This window comes from Chiloscyllium punctatum, chromosome X, assembly GCF_047496795.1.
Source record: "Chiloscyllium punctatum isolate Juve2018m chromosome X, sChiPun1.3, whole genome shotgun sequence".
NCBI classification, from domain to species: domain Eukaryota; kingdom Metazoa; phylum Chordata; class Chondrichthyes; order Orectolobiformes; family Hemiscylliidae; genus Chiloscyllium; species Chiloscyllium punctatum.
Genome location: NC_092791.1, coordinates 23,873,598 through 23,896,725, shown reverse-complemented (window position 1 = coordinate 23,896,725; position 23,128 = coordinate 23,873,598). Strand labels below are relative to the sequence as shown.

Genomic DNA, 23,128 nt, shown 5'->3' with positions numbered 1-23,128 from the left:
GAGAGTCGGTACTCAGAGAGAGTGAAAGCTAAATAGGAGAAGTAGGCAAAGGGATTGCTGATAGTTGGGAGACAGGTAAATGCAGAATGGGTACTAACAGGAAGTGTGAATTGTTGAAAATGAGTTGACTGTGCTGGGAGCAGGACAGGACTTGGGGGGGATGTGGGGGATGGATAACGAACATCGGCATCTCACAATTTCTTTTCATAGCCAATAGGGTTGTACAGTATTTGCATAATGACAGTTCCTTTTCACCCGTCAGTCTGATTCAGTTTTCTTCCTTACCCACTGATACCAGTGATGAGAAAGTCAAGATTTCCTGTGATCTTCGTGCAGTTGATAAACTGATCGATGTTGTTTGAATCCACTGTCTGATATCGACTCCCAGCTCCAGTCCCGGCACAAGCTGGTTATATAAAGAAAGCAGAGAACACATCTGAATAAGTTCTTTCTCTTTCAAAACATTCAGGTCAGAAGAACCTAGGTAAAACTCCTGGTCTGTTCGGAATTATTTCATCTCAGCCAAACAGAAACCCGGCAATTTCCTGTCATTAAATACACCAAGATTTACTGTTTGGCTTCACACGATGTATTGAAGGGCTGCAAACGTTTGTAGTATCCAAGAGAGAATCATCAAGGGGGGAGATTGCCAAAACAAGAGGGGGAGGGAGTGAAAACATAAGAACTCTCACTGGTAACAGAAATATTGTTGAATTTGCAATTTATACAATTATTGTCTTGTGTGAAGTGCAACACATAAAATGGATTCTATGAAATTCGTGCAGCGGAGCCTCCATGTGCCTGATGGTGGTGCTGTTGGAGAGCAGGAACTGGAAGCTCCACGTCACCACAAAACTGATATACACAAGACGGCAACGTTGGAAAGTTCCTGCAAGGAAAAAAAATCATTTGGTGCAATTCAAATAAACAGAACTAAATTTCCTCAATGCATCATATACACCAATCAAGAGAATTTAGAAATGCCGAGTAACTGCTGGCGTGGTGGTGGGTAGAGGCACAGGCTGGCGAACAGTGCATGTGAGGGGACTTTCGAATCCCCAGGCCATTATTTGAGGCCAAGGGAGTTCCTTTCAACCAGCGTTAGTAATATCAACCTTATCAGGCGATTTGTTCAATTGCTGTTTGTGATCCTTAGTGCCCACAATCAAGTGTTACATTTACCTATATAACAGCAATAACTGCTCCTGAAATGTAATATTTGGGTGGGACTTCCTGAGGCCATGTACTGTTTTAAATAGATTTTCTTTCTGGAGTATGTCAGAAGTAGTGAAAGGATTCTGTTCTGTTATTGATGGCTCAGTATCAGTATAAAATTCCTGAGAGGGATTCTTGTGATGCAGTGGTAGTGTCCCTATCTCTGAACCAGGATGCCCCAGTTCAAATCCCACCTACTCTAGAGGTGTTTAATGACACAGAATCATAGAATCCCTACAGTGTAGCAACTGGCCCTTTGGCCCAACAAGTCCACACCGATCTTCCGAAGAGTAACCCACCCAGACCCATTCCCCCTCCCCTATATTTACCCCTGACTAATGCACCTAACCTACACATCTCCGAAAACAATGGCCAATTTAGCACAGCCAATTCACCTAACCTGCACATGACATCTCTGAATAGGTTGCTTAGAAATATATAAAATTCTCAGATTGACATGTTCATATATTTGGGGAGAAGACTCTGTTCCAATGAAGGCTCCACACTGAAAGCCTAAACTACATTCTCAGCCATTTCCAGCATTTTCTACTTTTCTTTCAGATTTCCAGCATTTGCAGATTTTTACTATTTTTCAGTAAACCACAGACTGTTTCTATTCATAAGTGCACATTGTTTAAAATGCAACCCAATACTGCTTCTATCAAGAACCACAAATTTGACACAATGAAAAAACGTTCACTGTCTTGCCACCAATCTCTGGGTAAAGGCCACACGAATGCTAGACCCCTGAGGGCTAATTGGTACCAGGATACTTCGGCCTCTATTTCTGTGGCTAGTGGCTTGATGGGACACAGAACTACTGACATGGGGTTGGGGGCAGAATCTGGAATTGGGAAATTCAAGGAAGTGAAATTTCTTGCAAATTCACTGTCAATTTTATCAAGTTGCTACTAGGCTAAGCTGCTGATTGTGTGCTGGCAGCAGACACATTTACAGAGTAAAGAACGTATACCAAGTGTTAATTATGTGAACAATATAAAATGCATAAGTAAATTAGACAGCTTTATCTAAAAAACATCAAATTGGAGGTTTAAAAAAACTACACTTCTCTCACTTTTTAAAATAGGCCTCTCAATATGAGATCACACCGTAGATACTTAGAACAAGCCAACAAAGATGATCTCACTTACTGGTTTTCCAGGTTAATTTCAGCCCCAAGTTCCAATGTGTTTTCAGGCACTGTGGTTTGACAGGCTGGATACAGTTCAAGCAACAGAACTCAAATTCCAATCAGCCACTAACTGGTACAAACATTTCTATTTACCCCACTAATATTGTAGCTTAAGGGTGTACCTGTTGCCGGGTCACCCTAATGAGGAAGAAAGTCTGGCCAATACTGTTCACAATTTGCTGCTCACCTTTCGGACACAGGCCATCACACGGCTCGCACATTTTCACGCCATTTTTCTCAACCTCCATCTTGTCACTTGGACAAGCTCGGACACAAGAACTTTGATCAACAATAAAATTTGCTGCAGGATAAAAGACAGAGGAAACCAGTTACATTGCATGAGTACTTGCCTGAAAGTGCCAGCAATGATTTCCAGTGGTTAAAAAAATTTCACCACAAAGTAGATTGTCCATTGGCATCATTTTTAACTTTGGAGGAGATGGATGACACCAAAATGGCTAGCCATGATACACAATGCCTGATTTTTCCTCCCAGTGCCTTTGGCGAAAAGAGAAATCTAATGCTACATATAATGAGCTAATTCAACATTGACAACAAATAAAATTACTCTGCGGGTACATAGAATGCTGCAGAGTGTCTCCTGACTGGTGAGGATCAATAGCTGAAGGACAAAGATTTAAGATAAATTGCAGAAGATTAAAGGGAAAGTGAGGAGAATCATTTATTAAACATAATGCAGCTTGTTGTTATGAACTGGAATGCACTGGTGGCAAAGTCACCAAAGACCAAATTACCTCCTTCTGCATTGAATAATTCTCTAAAATTTCTGCATGGCTCTCCATGTGTTGAATGTCAGCACAACAGAAAGGCAACCCTATTCCATGTGTTTTTTTAAATGTGCACAGGCTCGTTTACAGGTAGTGAAGGTGGGATCCAAAGTCAGCATCCTGAGCCATACAGAACATGAAATTTCCAGATTCTCCCCACCAGCCTATTGAGTTAACCAAACCCAGCCTGGAAACAAATTGAGTGCGGAGAGGGACAGGATGTTTTGTTGGGAAGGCAGATCATTACTATACATAGTCTAGTGTTACAGACACTGTTGAGCATTGCGTGAGTTCTCCTGATAAACCCATCATTCAAAGAGTGTGAAATGAGAGGGAAACAATTTTCCATCAATAATATAGACATTAGATGCACTTACCAGGGCAGCTCTTCACACAGAAAGCTCCATACATATACTTGGTATCTGGGTTGCGCTCTAGCTGATAGGATTGCTTGTTGTAAATTAATGGTTGTGGACAGACTGGGACACAGGCATTACTGTCATTAAACCGCCTGCATGCCTGTGGGAACATAATCGTTATGTAAAAATCAAACTGGCTTGAGGAATAACCATTTCATACTCTGATACTTATGCACACCATTGTTCCTCATTGCTTACACACTTTTGAGCAGTCTCAATCTGTCAGGCTCAAACACATTGTCTTTCAAATCCAATCACTCACTCCCCATCACTAATACTTACACTGCCTCTCAGACCTTGTTTCATTTCCTTTCTGTTATGTTCAGTCTGGCTGTCAGTCCATCACAGCCTGATGAAGGGCTTTTGCCCGAAACGTCGATTTTACTGCTCCTTGGATGGTGCCTGAACTGCTGTGCTCTTCCAGCACCACTAATCCAGAATCTGGCTTCCAGCATCTGCAGTCATTGTTTTTACCTAGTCCCATCACAGTAACTCACTGTCAGCCTCAGTCACCAGGGGTGGAATCAGACCTGCGTTCCTGGCACTGTGGGGCAGCAGTGTTAACCACTGAGCCACCATGCCACCAGCAAATTATACTAGAGTTCACATTTTGTCACCGATTGACTGTAAGAAGATACTTACGAAACAGTCTGTATCTTTTGGCCCTGAACATCCACCGGCACATTCACTGTGGCAGCACTCACTGGGGTTGTGTTGTCCAAAGCATCGGCCATTGCACTGAGGAGCACACACTGATTTGGTCACTGTGAGGAAGAAAAGAAAGTAGTAAACAGAAAAGAGTATGTTTTGTGGTCTTGACAGTTGGAAGTGTCAAATTTAAGCAAAGGTTAGAATCATTACAGCTTTTTCTACTTGCTCATAATTGTTTTCACCTATTTACCTCAAGAATTAGAATTCCTGCAGTGTGGAAACAGGCCTTTGGCCCAACAAGTCCACACTGACCCTCCGAAGAGTAACCCACCTAGACCCATTCCACTACCCTATATTTACCCCTGACTAATACACCTAGCCTAGGCATCCCTGAACACTATGGGCAATTTAGCTTCCCAATGAACCTAACCTGCACATCTTTGGATTGTGGGAGGAAACTGGAGCACCTGTAGGAAATCCATGCAGACATGGGGAGAATGTGCCAAGTCCACACAGACAGTTGCCCAAGGCTGGAATCAAACCCAGGTCCCTAGCACTGTGAGGCAGCAAGGCATTGATTCCTGCCAGAGTTCTAGAGGTCAGGAACCCTTGAGCACCTCACAAAACTGAACATCGTCAGAAGGAATAACAAACATAAGGGATGGAAGTCGGTCATATAGTCCTCCAGCCTGCTCCACCATTCAATGAAATCACAACTGATCTTCTGCCTCAAATTTCTCCATTTTCTCACCTTTTTCACATTTTCTGTGATTTACTTGGTGGCCAAAAACCTATCAGATTCAGACTTAAATAATTCATCAAATGAAACTCCAGAGCTTTCTGGGGTAGAGAATTCCAAACATCAGCAGCTCTTTGATGAATTTTCAGTCCTAAATAGTCAACATAATATTCTAATGGTCTTATTATTTCAACTTCAGGCCATACTGTGGAGGAGGAGACAAAAGAACACACCAGTTCCTCAGTTCCTTTATCTGATAAAGAACTTGCATTTATGAGATCCCCATAACATCTCAAAGTTCTAGTGCCATTGAGATCTATTTGAATTGGCAGACAGAGCTTCAGTTTAACAATTAATCCAAAAATACTACCTCGGACAGTGCAGGTCTTCAACTGCACTACATTTAAGAATAACCTAGATAAAGTATGCACTTTAATCTTTGGGCCAGGCTTAAAACCACAATCTTCAGACTCAGAGTGGAGGCAAGGCAACACTAATTTGTAATTATCTGTAACTAATTTGGTTAACCTTTCAAAATTCTTACATTTTGAATAAGCTATATGTATGAGCAAGCACCCGAAAACAAGGGGAGCTAGCATCCTTCGACTGTGTGCGATTTTGTTTTTTTTTAAATCTGTAAATGTTTTCCTCACCTCTTCATATTTGTATTCTAATCATCCGTTAAGTCTAGCATTGACATGTTTCAGAAATATGTGGTACATTTGGATCAAGTTCTGTAGTGCATCCATACGCAAATGCCTGTGACACACGGCAATCTTAAGCCAGTTTATGCACTGTAACTCAATAGACTGACCCTTTACTTTTTAATTTCAGTTGTACCTAGCAGTAGTAGGAATATGAGAGGCCATTTAACCCCTTGAACCTGTTCTGCTATTCAGTGTGATGATCATGGCTGATCTGTGATCTAACTTCACATATACTATAACAACAGATTCAATAGGAAAGTGGGCATACTCACAGGTCTGACAGTCATCCTCACCAGGGCCCCAGCAATGTCCATTACAAGATGCATGACACTTGGCACCTGAAAAAAAAGGAGACATGTCCTCACTATGAGACAACACAGATACACTTAACAAACTAACTGATAGCATGCAAACATAATTGCCTTCAATTTTGGGGCTGCTGATATTGATCTGCTTAGAATATGGGAGGAAGTAAAATCATAGCACTTTTCAGCACAGGAGAATTTTAGAGTGTTTTGTGACTTTGGCATTCTTTGCCTCAGAAGATGGTGGAGGCATGTAGTTTTAAGGCAAGCAACCCCAGGGTTATCCATGATAGTTGGGAATGTGAAATGAGCATTGATCTTATTGGAGGGCGGAGCAGGCTCCGAGGGGCTGTGGTGGGTGAATGGTCTACTTCTGTTCCTGTTCCCAATGTTCGTAGGAGACCATTTGATTCATCTAGCCCATGTTGCTGTGTTGTTACTACAGTGGTACCCAGGCTTTGTGATTAGCTGTGGGATCTGTCAATACTAGGTTAGCTGGATCAGGCCTGGGTGGACAATTCAACTCAAAAGCTCAACTCTTGGGAAAACTAAAATCTTAAAAATTGAGAAAACTAGGACAAGGGGATACAGGTTCAAACTAGTAAAAGGTTGCTTTTCTAAGATCAGAAAATTCTTATGCACATTTTGCATTTATTACTGTCCTTGGACTAAGTACAGTATAAAGGAAGAAAAGCAGCAGGGACACTCTGGAATAATTTAAGGAACAATTGAAGGCTGAAATAGTAAGGGGGTGGCGGGGTTATATGTATTCTGAATGCATAAACAATACTTTCTCATCCATAATTGCCTTATGATCTGCAATAATCCGAGATACATTAAGTTACAGGGCTGTACCCACAAAACTCCCACAGCCAGGGATTTATCCCTTCCACTTAGGCGACTCAAGAATGTTTTGATAGAGGCTGAACAGAATACCAACTGAGTGTTTTCCAAGTCTAGGAAAGGCTTATCCTCCGAGGAAATGTCGGGGAGGTAAGGGCTAATGAGGAAGAGGAAAATTAATAAAAATAAATAAGAGTTCCACTTTCAAAAACATTCAGTCTGCTTTCTTCAGGTGAAACACGCATTCACCTGCTCATTTTATTTCGGTGGTTGGTTCGCTGATTTAGATGGACGGCTGCTTTGTGATGGACAGTAGCTCCAACATCGTGTGTTCAATTCCTGTACCAGCTGAGGTACTGTGAAAGACTCTCCTTCTCAACTTCTGAGGTGTGGTGACCTCAGGTTAAACTCTTCACCAGTTATCTCTCTCTCTCTCTCTTTCTCTCTAATGAGAGAACAGCTCTATGGTCTGATAAGATTATTGCAATTTTTATCTGACACAACAAAATTCCAACATTTTTCACTTAACTGAGAATTAATAGCAAGATTTTTAAAAAAAGATCCCAATCCTAATTAGTTTAAAATTAATTAGATGTATGGATTTTCCCTTTTCTTTGGGACATTCTTTTTCACATCATTGCTTTGAACTTTGAAATAGATGGGTTTTAGATGGGTTCATAGTGACAGAGCCTGGTACAAACTGCACCATACGTTTATGTCAGCTTAGCACAGTTGTTCCAAATTCCATGACAGAGACTTGAACACATAATCTAGACTAGGGAATCTGAGGGGGTGCATTGTAAGAGGTGCCATCTTTCATTGAGATGTTTGACTGAGATCCCATCCACCTCCTTAGGAGAAGATCAAAGACTCCAGCCACTATTTGAAGGTGTGTGGAAGACTCCTGATGTCTTGGCCAATATTTAACCCAACCAAGCCCCCACCAAACCATCGACTAGTAATTGATCGCATTGCAATTAATGGAACTTTTCTGTGCACAAGTTCACTTCTGCATTTGGCTCTATAATAACAGTAATGATCAGTTTCAAGAATACTTTGAAATATCTGGGAATGTGAATGGTGCTCTATAAATGCTAATTTATACATCAACCTTATTATTATAAAGCATAGTGCGGGGGGGGGGAGCTGGAAAAAAACTATCATCCAAACCCACACTCTGATCAGACCACAGAAGCCAGCTGGAGGGAAACACCCAGAAATAGCTAAACCAAACCAGAAAATCTTTTCTGTGGCCCCTCCAGCCCAACTGCCAGTCAAATAGTCCAGAAGAAAGCCTCAGATTAACAATGTACCTGAACCTACCCACATTTCAAAGTTAAATTGACCAAACTGCCTTTGTGTTTTTTGTTAGCTGGAGGCTGGGGAGAGGAGGCCAAATCTGTGCTTGAGGAGGACTGGATCAGACACTTCTGTAATGTCCCGAGAATTGAACAGCCAACTATTCACAAATGAAAAATGGCTATTTAGGTAGAGTATTGGAAGCCATAATGCATACAAAAGCCAAAGTGCACATGTAGGCATTCACCAGTCAGTATCAGTATCAGTATCAGGAAAGGGAAAGTTAATAGAAGGAGAAATTGTGCACAAGAAGTCAAAACATTTGAGACAGAGGTTGACATTTGGAACACTAAGGCCTTCACCTTTAAGAAAAAGGACCAACTTATTATGAAAATTATAAAACCATAGATTCCAAATTTGGAGGACTCCAATTGATTGACTGCTATACTTACATCCTTTTATGGAATCCTTTGTCTCATTGAAGTCCAGCCTCTCCTTTGGGTTGTGAAGAATGTCAGCCCAGTTGATGGCCTGTGTGTGACACAGGAAATTGTTGCTTTCCAAATACACACCTCCCAGCAGAATCTCTACACCACAAAAAAAGGACAGAGAAGGAGATAATGTTTATCCACCTGAAATATTTAATAAAATCTATGGATGCTTTCTTTAAAAAAACAAAATATCAACATTATATAATACTTTAGTCATCTGTCTTTTGGGTCAAACAATTATTTTCAAATACTATAAAATACTACATAGAACCCATTCTTCCTAGAGGATTGCTTATTTGGATTAAAGAAAACTAAAATCTCCATCAGGTGGCTCAGTAGGTAAATGCACCACATATACTGGTGAAAAAGGAAGTCATGCATATATGTAGTTCTGCGTCACTCCTCTCCAGAAATATCTCAAAGCATTTTGCATTCAAAAATTTTGTTGAAATGCAGTAATTGCAAATACATGGTCAAATGCTCTTCTGAACTCAGCAAGGGTCCCCATTCAGCCCTGTAGACCAGGAAAGCTCCAAGCTCAATTACTAGCTTCATGTTGAATTACTAGATCTCAACAATGGATTTCAATATTATTGAGCGAAGGAAAGCAAACAAAGAAAAAAAAAATCACACTGGGTTTCTGACCCTGGTTGTGATCTTCTAATCTCTGCCAGCTGTGTAGTCAGATGTGATATCTGCACTCCTCCAATTCTGACCTCTTCAACATCCCAGTTTCAACTGTGCGCCATTGGCACCTATGCCTTTAGCTGCCAGGTCCCCAAGTTCTGGAATTCCTTCCCCCCCATCTCATTCTTTCAGTCATACAGTTGGTTCTGCTATAACACATCTTTCTTCAACGTGCATTGTCTATAACGCGATTGAAGAATTTAGACCATTATTTGTAGAACACAACCTTTCCTTATCTGTTTTGGCTATAACACAATTCCAGTCTCATTTGTTTAAATGGTGCTGCTATTACACAATTTTCTTATAAAGCAGGATTGCACAGGAACAGAACTATCCCATTATATCAGAACAGATTGTACCATATAATAACCTCTCTCTTTGACCAAGGTTTTTGTTAAATCAATCCCCTATATGGCTATATCTCCTTATATGGCTCAGTTCCTACCAAACACCTTTGCGACATTTTACTGTGTTAAATATGCTATATAAATGCAAGCCGCTATTGTTGAATGGAGTAATTTTATATAAGATGATGGTTCTGAGAGAGAGTTAATGTTGAAGTTATAATGCCTCCACTCAGTCTGATGATGTCACACTGTCTTTGAGTGGTAAAACAGTTGGTCTTGCACAAGGTCCTGTTGTAGACAGACATGGCATATTAAATTCAAAGAGATGTACAGCACGGAAACAGACCCTTCAGTCCAACTCGTCCATGCTGACCAGATATCCTAACCTATTTAGTCTCATTTGCCAGCACTTGTCCCATATCTCTCTAAACCCTTCCTATTCATATGCCCATCCAAATGCCTTTTAAATGTTGCAATTGTACCAGCCTCCACCACTTCCCCAGGCAGCTCATTCCATACACGTACCACCCTCTGCATGAAAAAGTTGCCCCACAAGTCTCTTTTATATCTTTCCCCTCTCACCTTAAACCTATGCCCTCTAGTTCTGGACTCCCCGACCCCAGGGAAAAGACTCTCTCTATTTATCCTATCCATGCCCCTCATAATTTTGTAAACTTCTATAAGGTCACCCCTCAGCATCCGACGCTCCAGGGAAAATAGCCCCAGCCTGTTCAGCCTCTCCCTGAGCTCAAATCCTCCAACCCTGGCAACATCCTTGGAATTGTTTTCTGAACCTTTCAAGTTTCCAAACATCTTTCCGATAGGAAGGAGACCAGAATTGCACACAATATTCCAACAGTGGCCAAACCAATGTCCTGTACAGCCACAACATGACCTCCAAACTCCTGTACTCAATACTCTGACCAATAAAGGAAAGCATACCAAATGCCTTCTTCACTATCCTATCTACCTGCAACTCCACTTTCAAGGAGCTATAAACCTGCACTCCAAGGTCTCTTTGTTCAGCAACACTCCCTAGGACCTTACCATTAAGTGTATAAGTCCTGCTAAGATTTGCTTTCCCAAAATGCAGCACCTTGCATTTTTCTGAATTAAACTCCATCTGCCACTTCTCAGCCCATTGGCCCATCTGATCAAGATCCTGTTGTAATCTGAGGTAACCCTCTTCGCTGTCCACTACACCTCCAATTTTGGTGTCATCTGCAAACTTACTAACAGTACCTCTTATGCTCGCATCCAAATCATTTATGTAAATGACAAAAAGTAGAGGGCCCAGCACCAATCGTTGTGGCACTTCACTGGTCACAGGCCTCCAGTCTGAAAAACAACCCTCCACCATCACCCTCTGCCTTCTAGCTTTGAGCCAGTTCTGTATCCAAATGGCTATTTCTCCCTTTATTCCGTAAGATCTAACCTTCCGCATCAGTCTCCCATGGGGAACCTTGTCGAACGCCTTACTGAAGTCCATATAGCTGGTAGAATTACAATGTTTAAAAGGCTTCTGGATGGATAAATGCATAGGAAGGGTTCTGATGGATATGGGCCAAATGCTGGCAAATGGGATAGGTTCAAATTTGGATGTCTGGTTAGCGTGGACAAAATGGACTGAAGCGTCTGTTTCCGTGCTGCATGATTCTATGTTGCGTGTTCCTGAAGCATGCCCCCCACAGACTAAGTGTTGGACTAATCACTTTAACCTCAACAAATGAAGGGGTTTTGCTTTTGTTAAATAAAATAAATATATTTATTCACTGGAGAAACATATTGCAACAGGAGATTTTTTGTGAAGTGCAAAAACAGAGCAGTATATTTGAGCGGTCAGAATAATGCTGTTGTTATGAAGATGTGGGTGTAGTGTACCTTTAAGAGAGTTAAAAGCAACTGAACTACCTGACAGCACCAGGTGTTCTTAAAAAAGACATAATGTAACCTTTTGGTCCAGCAGTAAGGGTAGCTGGTTGCTTGGAGACACAAACAGATTCGAATTAGGCCAATCAGTTTAAATTATATCCCCCCAAAAAAACCAAATTCCAATCCAGTTTGAATTTAGTATATTGACAATCTTAAAAGCCAATGACACAATTCAATGTTTTGGGAGTATAAGACTGGGGAAAATTGAACAGTTGAGAGGAGAACTGCCAAGCTACCAGCTTGTAAAAACTGCCCGAAATAGCTCTCTTAAAAGGTACCTTTATCGATCAGTAATCTGTGAAGCAGAATCCCGAACAAGAAGAAAAGAAGACAGGAATACAGAGAAGAACTGAAAGCTGCCTGGTTTTGAGATAAGTAGTTTTGTTTTGTAAATCTTAATCGAGATTTTTATTGGATCAAGATTGCAGAGGGGAAAGTAAAAGATAGGTTAGAGGAAGAAGTTGTAAATAGTTGTTAGTTAATGATTCTCTGTTATACTTTAAGAAATAAAGTTGTTCATTTTTACTTTAAATAGTTCTTGGCCTCTTCAATTTTCACAGATTACTGCACGGAATAAATCTTTTCTGAGTTGCTGGTTTAAATTAAGCAGGAGAGTTTACCCTGTGTCGTAACACTGGATGCAAAGAATGTATATTTTCTCAGCATTCCTCACTGGTCTGTTGAATCTTATAGACTAGCTGAAGCACTATCATTTTCTGTATTTGTACAGTGGTGTACATTGTGTTGAAGAGATCAATTCATATTCTCTGGTACCGTACAATGTATTTGCCAAATTTGTGTTTATTAAAATGGCTGCTCTTTTCCTTCTGCAATGGAACTCTCAACTGTTGATAATTCAAAATGTAACTACTGAAAAGTATCATGTTGACTCTAGTTGTAAATGCCCCCTTCCCACTTCCATTAAAAATAGAAGGTGAAAAAACAAATTCTTCAGCATAACTTCTACGTACCTTGATGTACATACAGCCTATACTGAGGGTGGGAGGAAACCAAGTCAAAATAATTAAATATACACTTTCTTCACGGAGGAAAATCATTTTAAAATAGGAATGAGGAGCATGGATGGGGTGAATAGCCATGGTCTTTTTCCTAGGGTGGGGGAATCCAAAACTAAAGGACATAGGTGTAAGTTAGAGGGGAAAGATTTAGAAAGGACCTGAGGGGCAATGTTTTAATGCAGAGTGTGGTGCGTGTTTGGAATGAGCTGCCAGAAGTAGTGGTGGAGGTGGGTACAGTTACAACATTTAAAAGGCATCTGGATGGGTACATGCACAGGAAGGGTTGAGAGGGATGTAGGCCAAGTGCTGGCAAAAAGGGGAAGGTCAGATCGGGATGTCTGGTTGGCGCGAATGAGTTGGATCGAAGGGTCTGTTTCCTTGCTGTATAATTCTAAGCATGACAACTTTGAATCAGTACTGATCTCCAGCACAGGTCACAATTAACAACAAGAGCCTTCAGCTACATGAGGTCTTTTATGTAGAAAAATGGCTTCGCAGAGATGAAAGGGAAAGATAGCTAGTGCATTAAAGGCTGAGAGATGAGATGGATGACTGAAAGCTGAGTGGAAGTTGGAAGGGTTTAAGGATGGATTCTAAAGAGTGGATTTCGGAGAGGATAGGGATAACGGGGAAATTTGTTCCTCTTGTTCAAGAACCAAATTTATTCCAATACGTCCAGAAGCAACAGGATAACTAACAATTTGTGACATTACAAGCCAAAGGAAGCTACACTCTGTAAAGCGAATTGATGAGATGAATATTTGACAATGTCTGTTGCTACATAAGTTCACACATTTAAGTACTCATTGCTTGCATTAACATGGCACTTTTTTGCTTATATTTTTGAAGTAGTCATGATTTGGAAATGCCGATGTTGGACTGGGGTGTACAAAGTTAAAAATCACACAACACCAGGTGATAGTCCAACAGGTTTGATTGGAAGCACACCAGCTAGTGTGCTTCCAATCAAACCTGTTGGACTATAACCTGGTGTTGTGTGATTTTTATCTTTGAAGTAAAAATCTTTGTAATTCCACAATGTGCCACCAGGTGAATGCACAGGATCCAGTCTACACTACAGAAGGCTGGTGGCAGCAATCTCAGGAGAAAGGCATTTTCCGAGGAGCTGGTTAAGGAATACAAATGTGAGCTCTCTTTATACAATAACAAGAGGTCTATTGGAGGCCACCCTGAAGTGTAAATGAAACACACTGATGACATTGAAGGCATCAAATGTTTGTTGAAGGAGAAACTTTCACTTAATATCTCTGACCAAATGTGCCAGTGACAGTAAAGTCAACCAACTGCTACCACACTGCTTCAAGCTCATAATTCCAATTCAAAGCAAAGATGGGCTAATCACTGAGCTCACCCATGCAGACCAACAACTTACTTTCACCCTACAACCTTCCAAAATATCTGCCCTCCTCCAGGAGCTCAATTTTAATCACTCCACCTTTGGCAACAAAATCTTCAAGTTGATTTTCAGAAGGTTGGTGTAGACTTGATGGACCGAATGGCACCTTTCTGCACTGTAGGGATTCTATGATTCTTAAAACTATTTCCTTAACCAAACATTTGATCATCTGACTTAATATCTCTTTAAATGGCTGAGGTGTCGTTTTGTCTGATGATACAGCTCTGAAGTGCCTTAGGATATTTTGGTACACTAAAAGCACTACATAAATGCAAATTGTTGTTATCTTCAGTTGCTTTGAAGTCTCATTAATGCACACGCAGACTCCCAATTGCTATATTTGCCCTGCAGTGTAACCAGGGTGATGGAGGGGCTATAGGATCTACCTCGATTACTGACCGACATTCACTGAAAGGGTACTTGTAAAGAGAACATCAATACTCAACTTGATCATGGCAGGTACTGGATTAGTGGTGCTAGAAGAGCACAGCAGTTCAGGCAGCATCCAATGAGCAGCGAAATCGACGTTTTGGGCAAAAGCCCTTCATCAGGAATAAAGGCAGTGAGCCTGAAGCGTGGAGAGATAAACTAGAGGAGGGTGGGGGTGGGGAGAGAGTAGCATAGAGTACAATGGGTGCGTGGGGGAGGAGATGAAGGTGATAGGTCAAGGAGGAGAGGGTGGAGTGGATAGGTGGAAAAGGAGAGATAGGCAGGTCGGACAAGTCTGGACAAGTCAAGGAGACAGTTTGAAACTAGGATGAGGTGGGGGAAGGGGAAATGAGGAAGCTGTTGAAGTCCACATTGATGCCCTGGGGTTGAAGTGTTCCGAGGCGGAAGATGAGGCGTTCTTCCTCCAGGTGTCTGGTGGTGAGGGAGCGGCGGTGAAGGAGGCCCAGGACCTCCATGTCCTCGGCAGAGTGGGAGGGGGAGTTGAAATGTTGGGCCATGGGGCGGTTTGGTTGATTGGTGCGGGTGTCTCGGAGATGTTCCCTAAAGCGCTCTGCTAGGAGGCGCCCAGTCTCCCCAGTGCAGAGGAGACCACATCGGGAGCAACGGATACAATAAATGATATTAGTGGACGTGCAGGTAAAACTTTGATGGATGTGAATTGATCATGGCAGGGCAATTCAAGTCTTTCGCTTTGCAACAAGCTTTATCATGAGCTCCCTTATGACCCAATATGAGGAATTAAGTCATATAGATCAGGACATCTCCAATTCAATTTCTGGTATGAATTTGAATTTGAATTGAATATATTGTCACGTGTACCAAAGCACAAATAGAAAGCTTTGTCTTGCGAGCAATACAAGCAGATCACATAGTTAAATATCTTAGATAAGTAAATAATAGGTTACCAGCGGTAAAAACAAAAACACAGGGACAGGCGAAGGGTTTGCGAGTCCATTCAGTATTCTAACAACAGTAGGGTAGAAACTGTTGCGAAACCGGCTGGTGTGTGTGTTCAGGCTTCTGTAACTTCTGCCCGATGGTAGAGGTTGTAGAAAAGCATTGAGAATGCTGGCGGCCTTTCCTTGACAGTGGGCCTGGTAGGTGGATTCTAAAGATGGGAGGTTGGCCTTTGTGATTGTCCGGGCCGAGTTCACCACTCTCTGTAACCGTCTCCGATCTTGAGTGGTACAGTTGCCATACCAGATAGTGATACATTCAGACAGAATGCTCTCGATAGTGCACCTATAAAAGTTGGCAAGGGTATTCGCCGTCATGCCAAATTTCCTCAGCTGCCTGAGGAAGAAGAGATTTTGTTGGGCCTTTGTAACCAGTGCGTCCACATGAAGAGTCCAAGAAAGTTTGTTGTGGATGACCACTCCTAGGAGCTTGACATTCTCCACTCGTTTTACCTCTGTGCTGTTAATGAATAGGGGGGCATGATTAACATCCCACTGAAAATCAATAATGAGTTCCTTGGTTTTGCTGACATTGAGAGCTAGGTTGTTCTCAGAATGCAAAATGTAATTCTGAGTCCTAACTGGGGCAGAGCAATTAGCCTCTAGCTAAGAAGAGGAAAACCAGTCAGGGTTCTTGTAGTTCAGCACATTTCTACTGTAAAATGCGTTTTATGTAGTATCAGATGGGAATAGAATCAGACTCAACTTTGATGTGTCCTAGTCAAACAGTCCACTCACACTGACTGTCTGAGTTCCATCTTGAGAAAGCTGGATGACACACTAGAGGGGTTCCTGGCACCTGTATAGGCAGTGTGAAACAAACTCTTCAAGAGAAGAAGCAGGATGGATGAGTATGATGCATAGCAGAAAAGCTGCAGGGTGGCTTTCTGCTGGCTAAATTTCACCATGCGAATCCTTTTTGCTGCTTTGCTTTCTGAAATTTGGCTCCAATCCTGTTCCCCGGCTGAAAATCTGGTTTGACAGAAACTGTGCTTTTCTCACTGACTCATTGCAAAAGTCACAACAAATAAATCTTTTAATTACACCCGTCAAGTATCATCCAAACCCATGGATTTAACAGAGAATTCGAATGAGCTGGAGGGAAACACCAAGAGATTGTTGGTACAAAACAGACAGACAGTCTTCTTTTCCACCTGCTTAACTTGCAAGCCTTCAGATCTGAAACAATGCCTCCTCGTTAATTTAATCAACTTCCTTCGTTCCAAACAGGGCTGCAGGAGTGCATTGTTGCTCGAGCTCCATTATTTCACCAGTCACAAAGTATAAATAAAAATACTTTTCTCCAATTACCAAGATGACCAATTAAATGCCTTACCTATATTGTTTTTAAAGTGACAAGATCAGTCAACCTGATTTTTTAAAATCAAATCAATCATTGGTTTATTATTAAAGCAAGACTGATTCAAAAAGATGCAATAACTAGTTAACGTACAGTCAGTCAGATAAAAATAGAAATTCTTCTTCCTCTAAATATCCTCAAAACACACGTGCAAACATGCAGACCCTCAAGGAGAAGAGAAAAATAAAAGGTTGCTCTGCAGAGATTAGCTTTCTGGAAAAAAAACACTTTATTCAATAGATAATGTTTAAAGGCAGAAGAACAAAAGGCAGAATGTTGGAGTGTCTATTGCTCAAATGTTCTCGCACATGTGGTCAGTCACTAATCATGTATGGTTGTTTTTGAAGTCTTAGAACATAGAACATTCCAGCGTAGTACGGGCCCTTTGGCCCTCGATGTTGCACCGACTTGTGAAACCAATCTGAAACCCTTCTAGCTACACTATTCCACTTTCATCCATATGTTTGTCCAATGCCCATTTAAATGCCCTTAAAGTTGGCGAGTCTACTACTGTTGCAGGCAGTGCATTCCATCCCCCTACTACTCCGAATAAAGAAACTACCTTTGACATCGGTCCTATATCTATCATCCCTCAATTTAAAGCTATGCCCCCTTGTGTTAGCCATCACCATATAAGGAAAAAGGCTCTCACTGTCCACCCTATCTAACCCTCTGATTTCTTATATGTCTCAATTAAGTCACCTCTCAACCTTCTCTCCAATGAAAACAGCCTCAAGTCCCTCAGCCTTTCCTCATAAGACCTTCCCTCTTTACCAGGCAACACCCTAGTAAATCTCCTCTGAATCCTTTCCAAAGCTTCCACATGCTTCCTGTAATGCGGTGACCAGAACTGTACGCAATACTCCAAGTGCGGCCATACCAGAGTTTTGTACAGCTGCAGCATGACCTCATGGTTCTGAAACTCAATCCCTCTACTAATAAAAACTAACACACCATATGCCTTCTTAACAACCCTATCAACCTGAGTAGCAACTTTCAGGGATCTATGTACATGGACACTAAGATCTCTCTGCTCATCTACACTACCAAGAATCTTATCATTAGCCAAGTACTCTGCATTTTTGTTCCTCCTTCCAAAGTGAATCACTTCATACTTTTCCACATTAAAATCCATTTGCCACCTCTCAGCCCAGCTCTGCAGCTTATCTATGTCCCTCTGTAACCTGCAACATCCTTCTGCACTATCCACAATTCCACTGATCTGAGTGTCATCCGCAAATTTACTAACCCATCCTTCTACACCCTCATCCAGGTCGTTTATAAAAATGATAAACAGCAGTGAACCCAAAACAGATCCTTGCAGTACACCACTAGTAACTGAGCTCCAGGATGAACATTTTCCATTAACCACCACCCTCTGTCTTCTTTCAGCTTAGCTAATTTATGATCCAAACCGCTACATCACCCTCAATCCCATGCCTCCGTAGTTTGTGCAATAGCCTACTGTGGGGAATCTTATCAAATGCCTTACTGAAATCCATACACACCACATCAACCACTTTACTCTCATCCACCTGGTTGGTCACCTTCTCAAAGAACTCAATAAGGTTTGTGAGGCACGACCTACCCTTCACAAAACCGTGTTGACTATTCCTAATCAGCTTATTCCATTCTAGATGATTATAAATCCTATCTCTTATCATCTTTTCCAACACTTTACCCACAAGCGAAGTAGGGCTTACTGGTCTATTCTCCTTCTTGAACAAAGGAACAACATTTGCTCTCAAGTCTTCTGGGACTATTCCTATAGACAATGACAACATAAAGATCAAAGCCAAAGGCTCGGCAATCTCCTCCCTGGCTTCCCAGAGAATCCTAGGATAAATCCCATCCAGCCCTTATCTCTTTTTACACTTTCCAGAATTGCTAACACCTCCTCCTTGTGAACCTCAATTCCATCTAGTCTAGTAACCTGAATCTCAGTATTCTCCTCAACCAACATAGTCTTTTTCTAGTGTGACTATTGGCAAAAAATATTCATTTAGCACTTCCCCTATGTCCTCTGACTCCATGCATAAGTCTTACAGATAAGCTTGCTCAGGAAACACAAACTGGAGATGTTCCTTCAATCACTTTTTCAAAAGAACAAATAGATTTCACTTGAACTTAATAGAAGGTTTTCTTTTCAGAAATAAGAGAGTGCAACTGAGCAGCTTGTTCTTAGTAGGCTTTCTTCCAACTAAACGATAGTGAGAACTGCAGATGCTGGAAAGTCAGAGTCATTAAAGTGTGGAACTTGAAAAAGCATAGCAGGTCAAGTAGCATCATAGGAGGAGTTGATGTCTCAGGTCGGAACCTTTCACCTTGATGGTTAAACAGCTTGTCAACACTCAATATATATGTTCTCATTGGTTGGGTACAGTTGTCTATGGGACTTGACCTGAGCACTCCTTTCAGAATAGGAGAAAAAGTCACAATGTCTGCAAAGATGCCACAGTCATTGGAAATCCATGGTTAGGAGCTTTGTCAAGTGCTGAATCGACATTGGTAAAAGGGAATCTATGTTTTGCCCTCTTTGTATTGCACTGATCCTCCCAACAGTTCCTCGATTCACCCAGCATTTCAACAATCCTACCTGTTAGCTGTTTAAATCCAAGCTGTTTCAACCCATGAACTCCATCCTTCCGATAATTGAGAATGACCGAGAGTGCATACTTGTCATCATACAGCTTTGTGCCACGTATAATTCGTAGGTTTTCTAAAGGAAGATACTCAAACTGATTGAGGGCCACTAGAACGTATCCAGTCACCTCTCGGATCGACTGTGAGTGAGGGAAGGGTGGGTGGAATAGAAAGCAAAATTAAGTCAGCATAAGGGGTGTAATCATTAGACAATAACATAACTTCATGAGAAAGAAATCAGTGCCCCAATGGCTGAATTTGCAATACACTCCCCAGAGTGAAGCTGGGATAAGAGGAACTTTTCCTTCAGTCCTGGCCTGTGCTGACTTATCTGATCTCACAGAGGTCAACAGGGGAATGACAGAACTGGCCTCAGTTCAGAATTTGGAGGCGAGAATTGGGGCTGAGAAATCAGACAGGGTGCCATTTCTGACCACTGTCCACTGACGAAAGAATCAAGAGACTAAAAAGGTATTGAATTAAGGTGAATGACATGAGGAAGAATGCCTTTACATTGCAAGTGGTTTGGACCACCTTGAGTGCACGACAGAGGCTGTTTCAATCATAACTTTCAACAGCGTTTTGGATAATTATCTGAAGAGAAAACATTTACATGATTACAGGGAAAAGGCAGGAGAATGGGGCTAGAAGAGCTGCTCTCCCTAACTTCGACTTCTCTTTTCTTCTAAGATGCTTCTTAAAACCTACCTCCTTAATCAATCTTTTGCTGACTTATCCTAATATCTCCTTATATAGCTCGATGTTGCAAAGTTTTAATGATGATACTCTTATGAAGCTGTGTTAAAGGCATTATGTAAATCCAATTTGTTCACAATTCAAGAAATAGTAACCTCAATTCAATCTCAGCAAACAATATTGGTCTGAAATGAATTTTGGTTTATGTTCACAAGTGTTCACTGTCCCAAAAATAATAACAATCATGTTTCTGGTTGATTTCATGATTCAGTCTCTTTCACAAATACAAAATGTAAGAGCTATTACTTGTGATGAACACTTGTTATTTGTGTCAAACAGCTGCTGAATATGATGGTCACATCATCTGGGCATTTTTTTCCTTCTGTGCTCTAACCAATCTATAATTCTATGATACCTGCTGAAGAATGCCTGTGTGGGGATTTTGGTTGATGAATGTGGTGTTCAGCAATGACTTCCTCACAGGTATTCTGCTCAGTATAACAAATATTTCTGATCAGCATTAAAATAATAAGAATCAGAAATCTAGGTCTGTTGGTCTTAGATTCACAGAATCGAAAAGGTAGTAGAGCATAACCAGAAGCAATTAGTGTCTCCAGAAGAGAGGTATAAACTGGAGGTATAAAAATACATTTTATTTCATTTTCAATATTCAGACCTTCCCTCAATTTGTTTATACTGTGTTGCCTAACCACATAAATGACTGAACTCTGCACTGTTGCATCAAACATATGGGGATGATGATCATAACTCTAAGTCATTATGGGAAGCAATAAGCAAAGGGCAGAAGTGTGAATACTTAAATGAACTACAGGGCATCAATGTCAACTTCACCAGTTTCCTCATCTCCCCTTCCCCCACCTCATCCCATATCCAACTCTCCAACTTGGCACCATTCCCCTTGAACTGTCCTACCTGTCCATCTTACTTTCCACCTATGCACTCCACCCTCCCCTCTGACCTATCACCATCACCCCTATCTGCATCTCCTGTACCTATCGCCTTCACAGCAAACTTCCCCCAACCCCCACCCTCATATTTATCACTCAGCCCCTTTTCCCCCTTCCCACATTCCTGCAGTACTTTTCCAGCGCCACACTTTTCAACACTAGTGCAGCAGTGTCTAAACTGGGGGAAGGCCAATTTCAATATCATTAGACAGGATCTGGCAAAAATAGACTTGCAGATAGGTCTAACATTTGGAAAGTGGGAATCTTTTAAAAATAGTATAGTAAGAATTCAGGGCTAGTGTATTCTTTTAAGAATGAATGGCAAGAGCAGCAAGTCCAGGGAGCCCTGGATGTTTAGGGGACACAGAGTTTGAGAAAGGAAAAAGAAAGCTTACGTTAGGTATAATGCATTAAAAACAGGGGAGGCCCTTCAAAGGTATAGGGTGTAGGGGGTTGCTTAAAAAATAAAATTAGTAAGGCAAAGAGGGGCAATAAAATACCTTTGGCAGATAGGATCAAGAAAAACCCCAAGGTGTTTTAGAATGTGCCTGTTAAAGACCAAACAGGCAACCTGTGTGTGGAGCCAGAGAATGTGGGTGAGATCTTAATTGAATATTTCTCATCTATATTCATAAAGGAGAAAGACATTGTGGCTGGGGATTTCAGTTGGGATGGTGAGGCTCTAGAACCAAGATTAGAGTAGTGTTGGAAAAGCACAGCAAGTCAGGCAGCGTCCGAGGAGCAGGAAAATCGATGTTTCGGGCAAAAGCACTTCTTCATTCCTGCTCCTCGGATGCTGCCTGACCTGCTGTACTTTTCCAGCACTATAATCTTGACTCTAGCCTCCAGCATTTTCAGCCTTCTCGTGGTGAGGCTCTAGTTTTAATGGGAAAACAGGTATAAATCCCCAGGACCTGATGAGATGGGAAGCAATGGAGAAGATTGCTGAGGCCTTGACAGAGTTATTTAGTACTTCACTAGCCACAGATGATTGGAGAATAGTTAATGTGATTCCTTTGTTCAAGAAGGGCATCAGGGATAGGCCAGTTAATTACACACCAGTTAGCCTGATGTCAGTGGTAGAGAAATTATTGGAAAAGATTTTGAGGGACAGGATTAATCAACACTTGGAAAGGCAAGGATACTCAACGTGAATCTATTACAGGGAGATCCTGTCAGACTAATTTAATTGAAAAGGTGATGAAATATACTGATGAGGTAATACAACTGATGTGGTTTACATGGATTCAGTAAGGCCTTTGACAAGGTCCCAAATGGAAGGCTGGCCCAAAAGGTAAGAGCCCATAGGATCCAACATAAGTTTGCAAACTGGACCCAAAATTGGTTTGCAAATAGGAGGGTTGTTTTTGTGATTGAAAGTCTGTGACCAATGGTGTACCACAGGGATCAGTGCTGGGACCCTTGCTATTTGTCATGTACATTAACAACTTGGATGTGAGTGCAGAAGGTGTGATTAGTAGGTTTGCAGATGACATGAAAATTGGTGGTGTTATTGATAGTAAAGAGGATAGTCTCAGGCTACAATCTGATAATCATCAGCTGGTAAATTCGGCAGAGCAATGGCAGATGGAATTTAGCTCTAACAAGCACAAGGTAATGCATTTTGGGAGCACTAATAAGGGAAGAATATACACAATGAATATCCCTATGGAGCACTGAGGAACAAAGAGACCTTGGTGCAGAAGTCCATAGATCGGTGTCAGCACAGGTAGACACAGTGGTGAAGGTCGTGTATGGGATGCTTGCCTTCATTAGCCAGGGTATGGAATATAGGAGCAAATAAGTCTCGTTACAACTTTATAAAGCATTGGTTAGCCTACAGATGGAATACCATATGCAGTTCTGGTCGCCACATCCGAAGGACATCATTGCACTGGAGAGGATATAGAGGTGATTCACCAGGATGTTACCTGGGATGGAAAGTCTCAGTTTTGAGGAGAGACTGGATAGACTGGGCTTGTTTTACCTGGAAAACAGAGGAGG

General features: G+C 41.5%; 1 protein-coding gene and 1 long non-coding RNA gene across 5 annotated transcripts in view; one reads left to right on the top strand and one right to left on the bottom strand.

The window, feature by feature from the left end:
- LOC140471259 (receptor tyrosine-protein kinase erbB-4-like) overlaps positions 1-23,128 on the bottom strand; it is a 170,775-nt gene that overhangs the window by 45,977 nt on the left and 101,670 nt on the right. For both annotated transcript variants that reach the window (XM_072567223.1, XM_072567222.1), the window contains exons 3-9: positions 19,414-19,600; positions 8,611-8,745; positions 5,984-6,049; positions 4,257-4,378; positions 3,573-3,714; positions 2,595-2,708; positions 286-406 (exon numbers count right to left, since the gene is read on the bottom strand). In XM_072567223.1, the coding sequence (XP_072423324.1) occupies positions 286-406; positions 2,595-2,708; positions 3,573-3,714; positions 4,257-4,378; positions 5,984-6,049; positions 8,611-8,745; positions 19,414-19,600 (887 nt within the window). The remainder of the gene's footprint in view (positions 1-285; positions 407-2,594; positions 2,709-3,572; positions 3,715-4,256; positions 4,379-5,983; positions 6,050-8,610; positions 8,746-19,413; positions 19,601-23,128) is intronic.
- The window catches only part of LOC140471262 (uncharacterized), a 115,879-nt gene that overhangs the window by 64,101 nt on the left and 28,650 nt on the right, over positions 1-23,128 (top strand). The gene's annotated exons all lie outside the window — the stretch shown is intronic.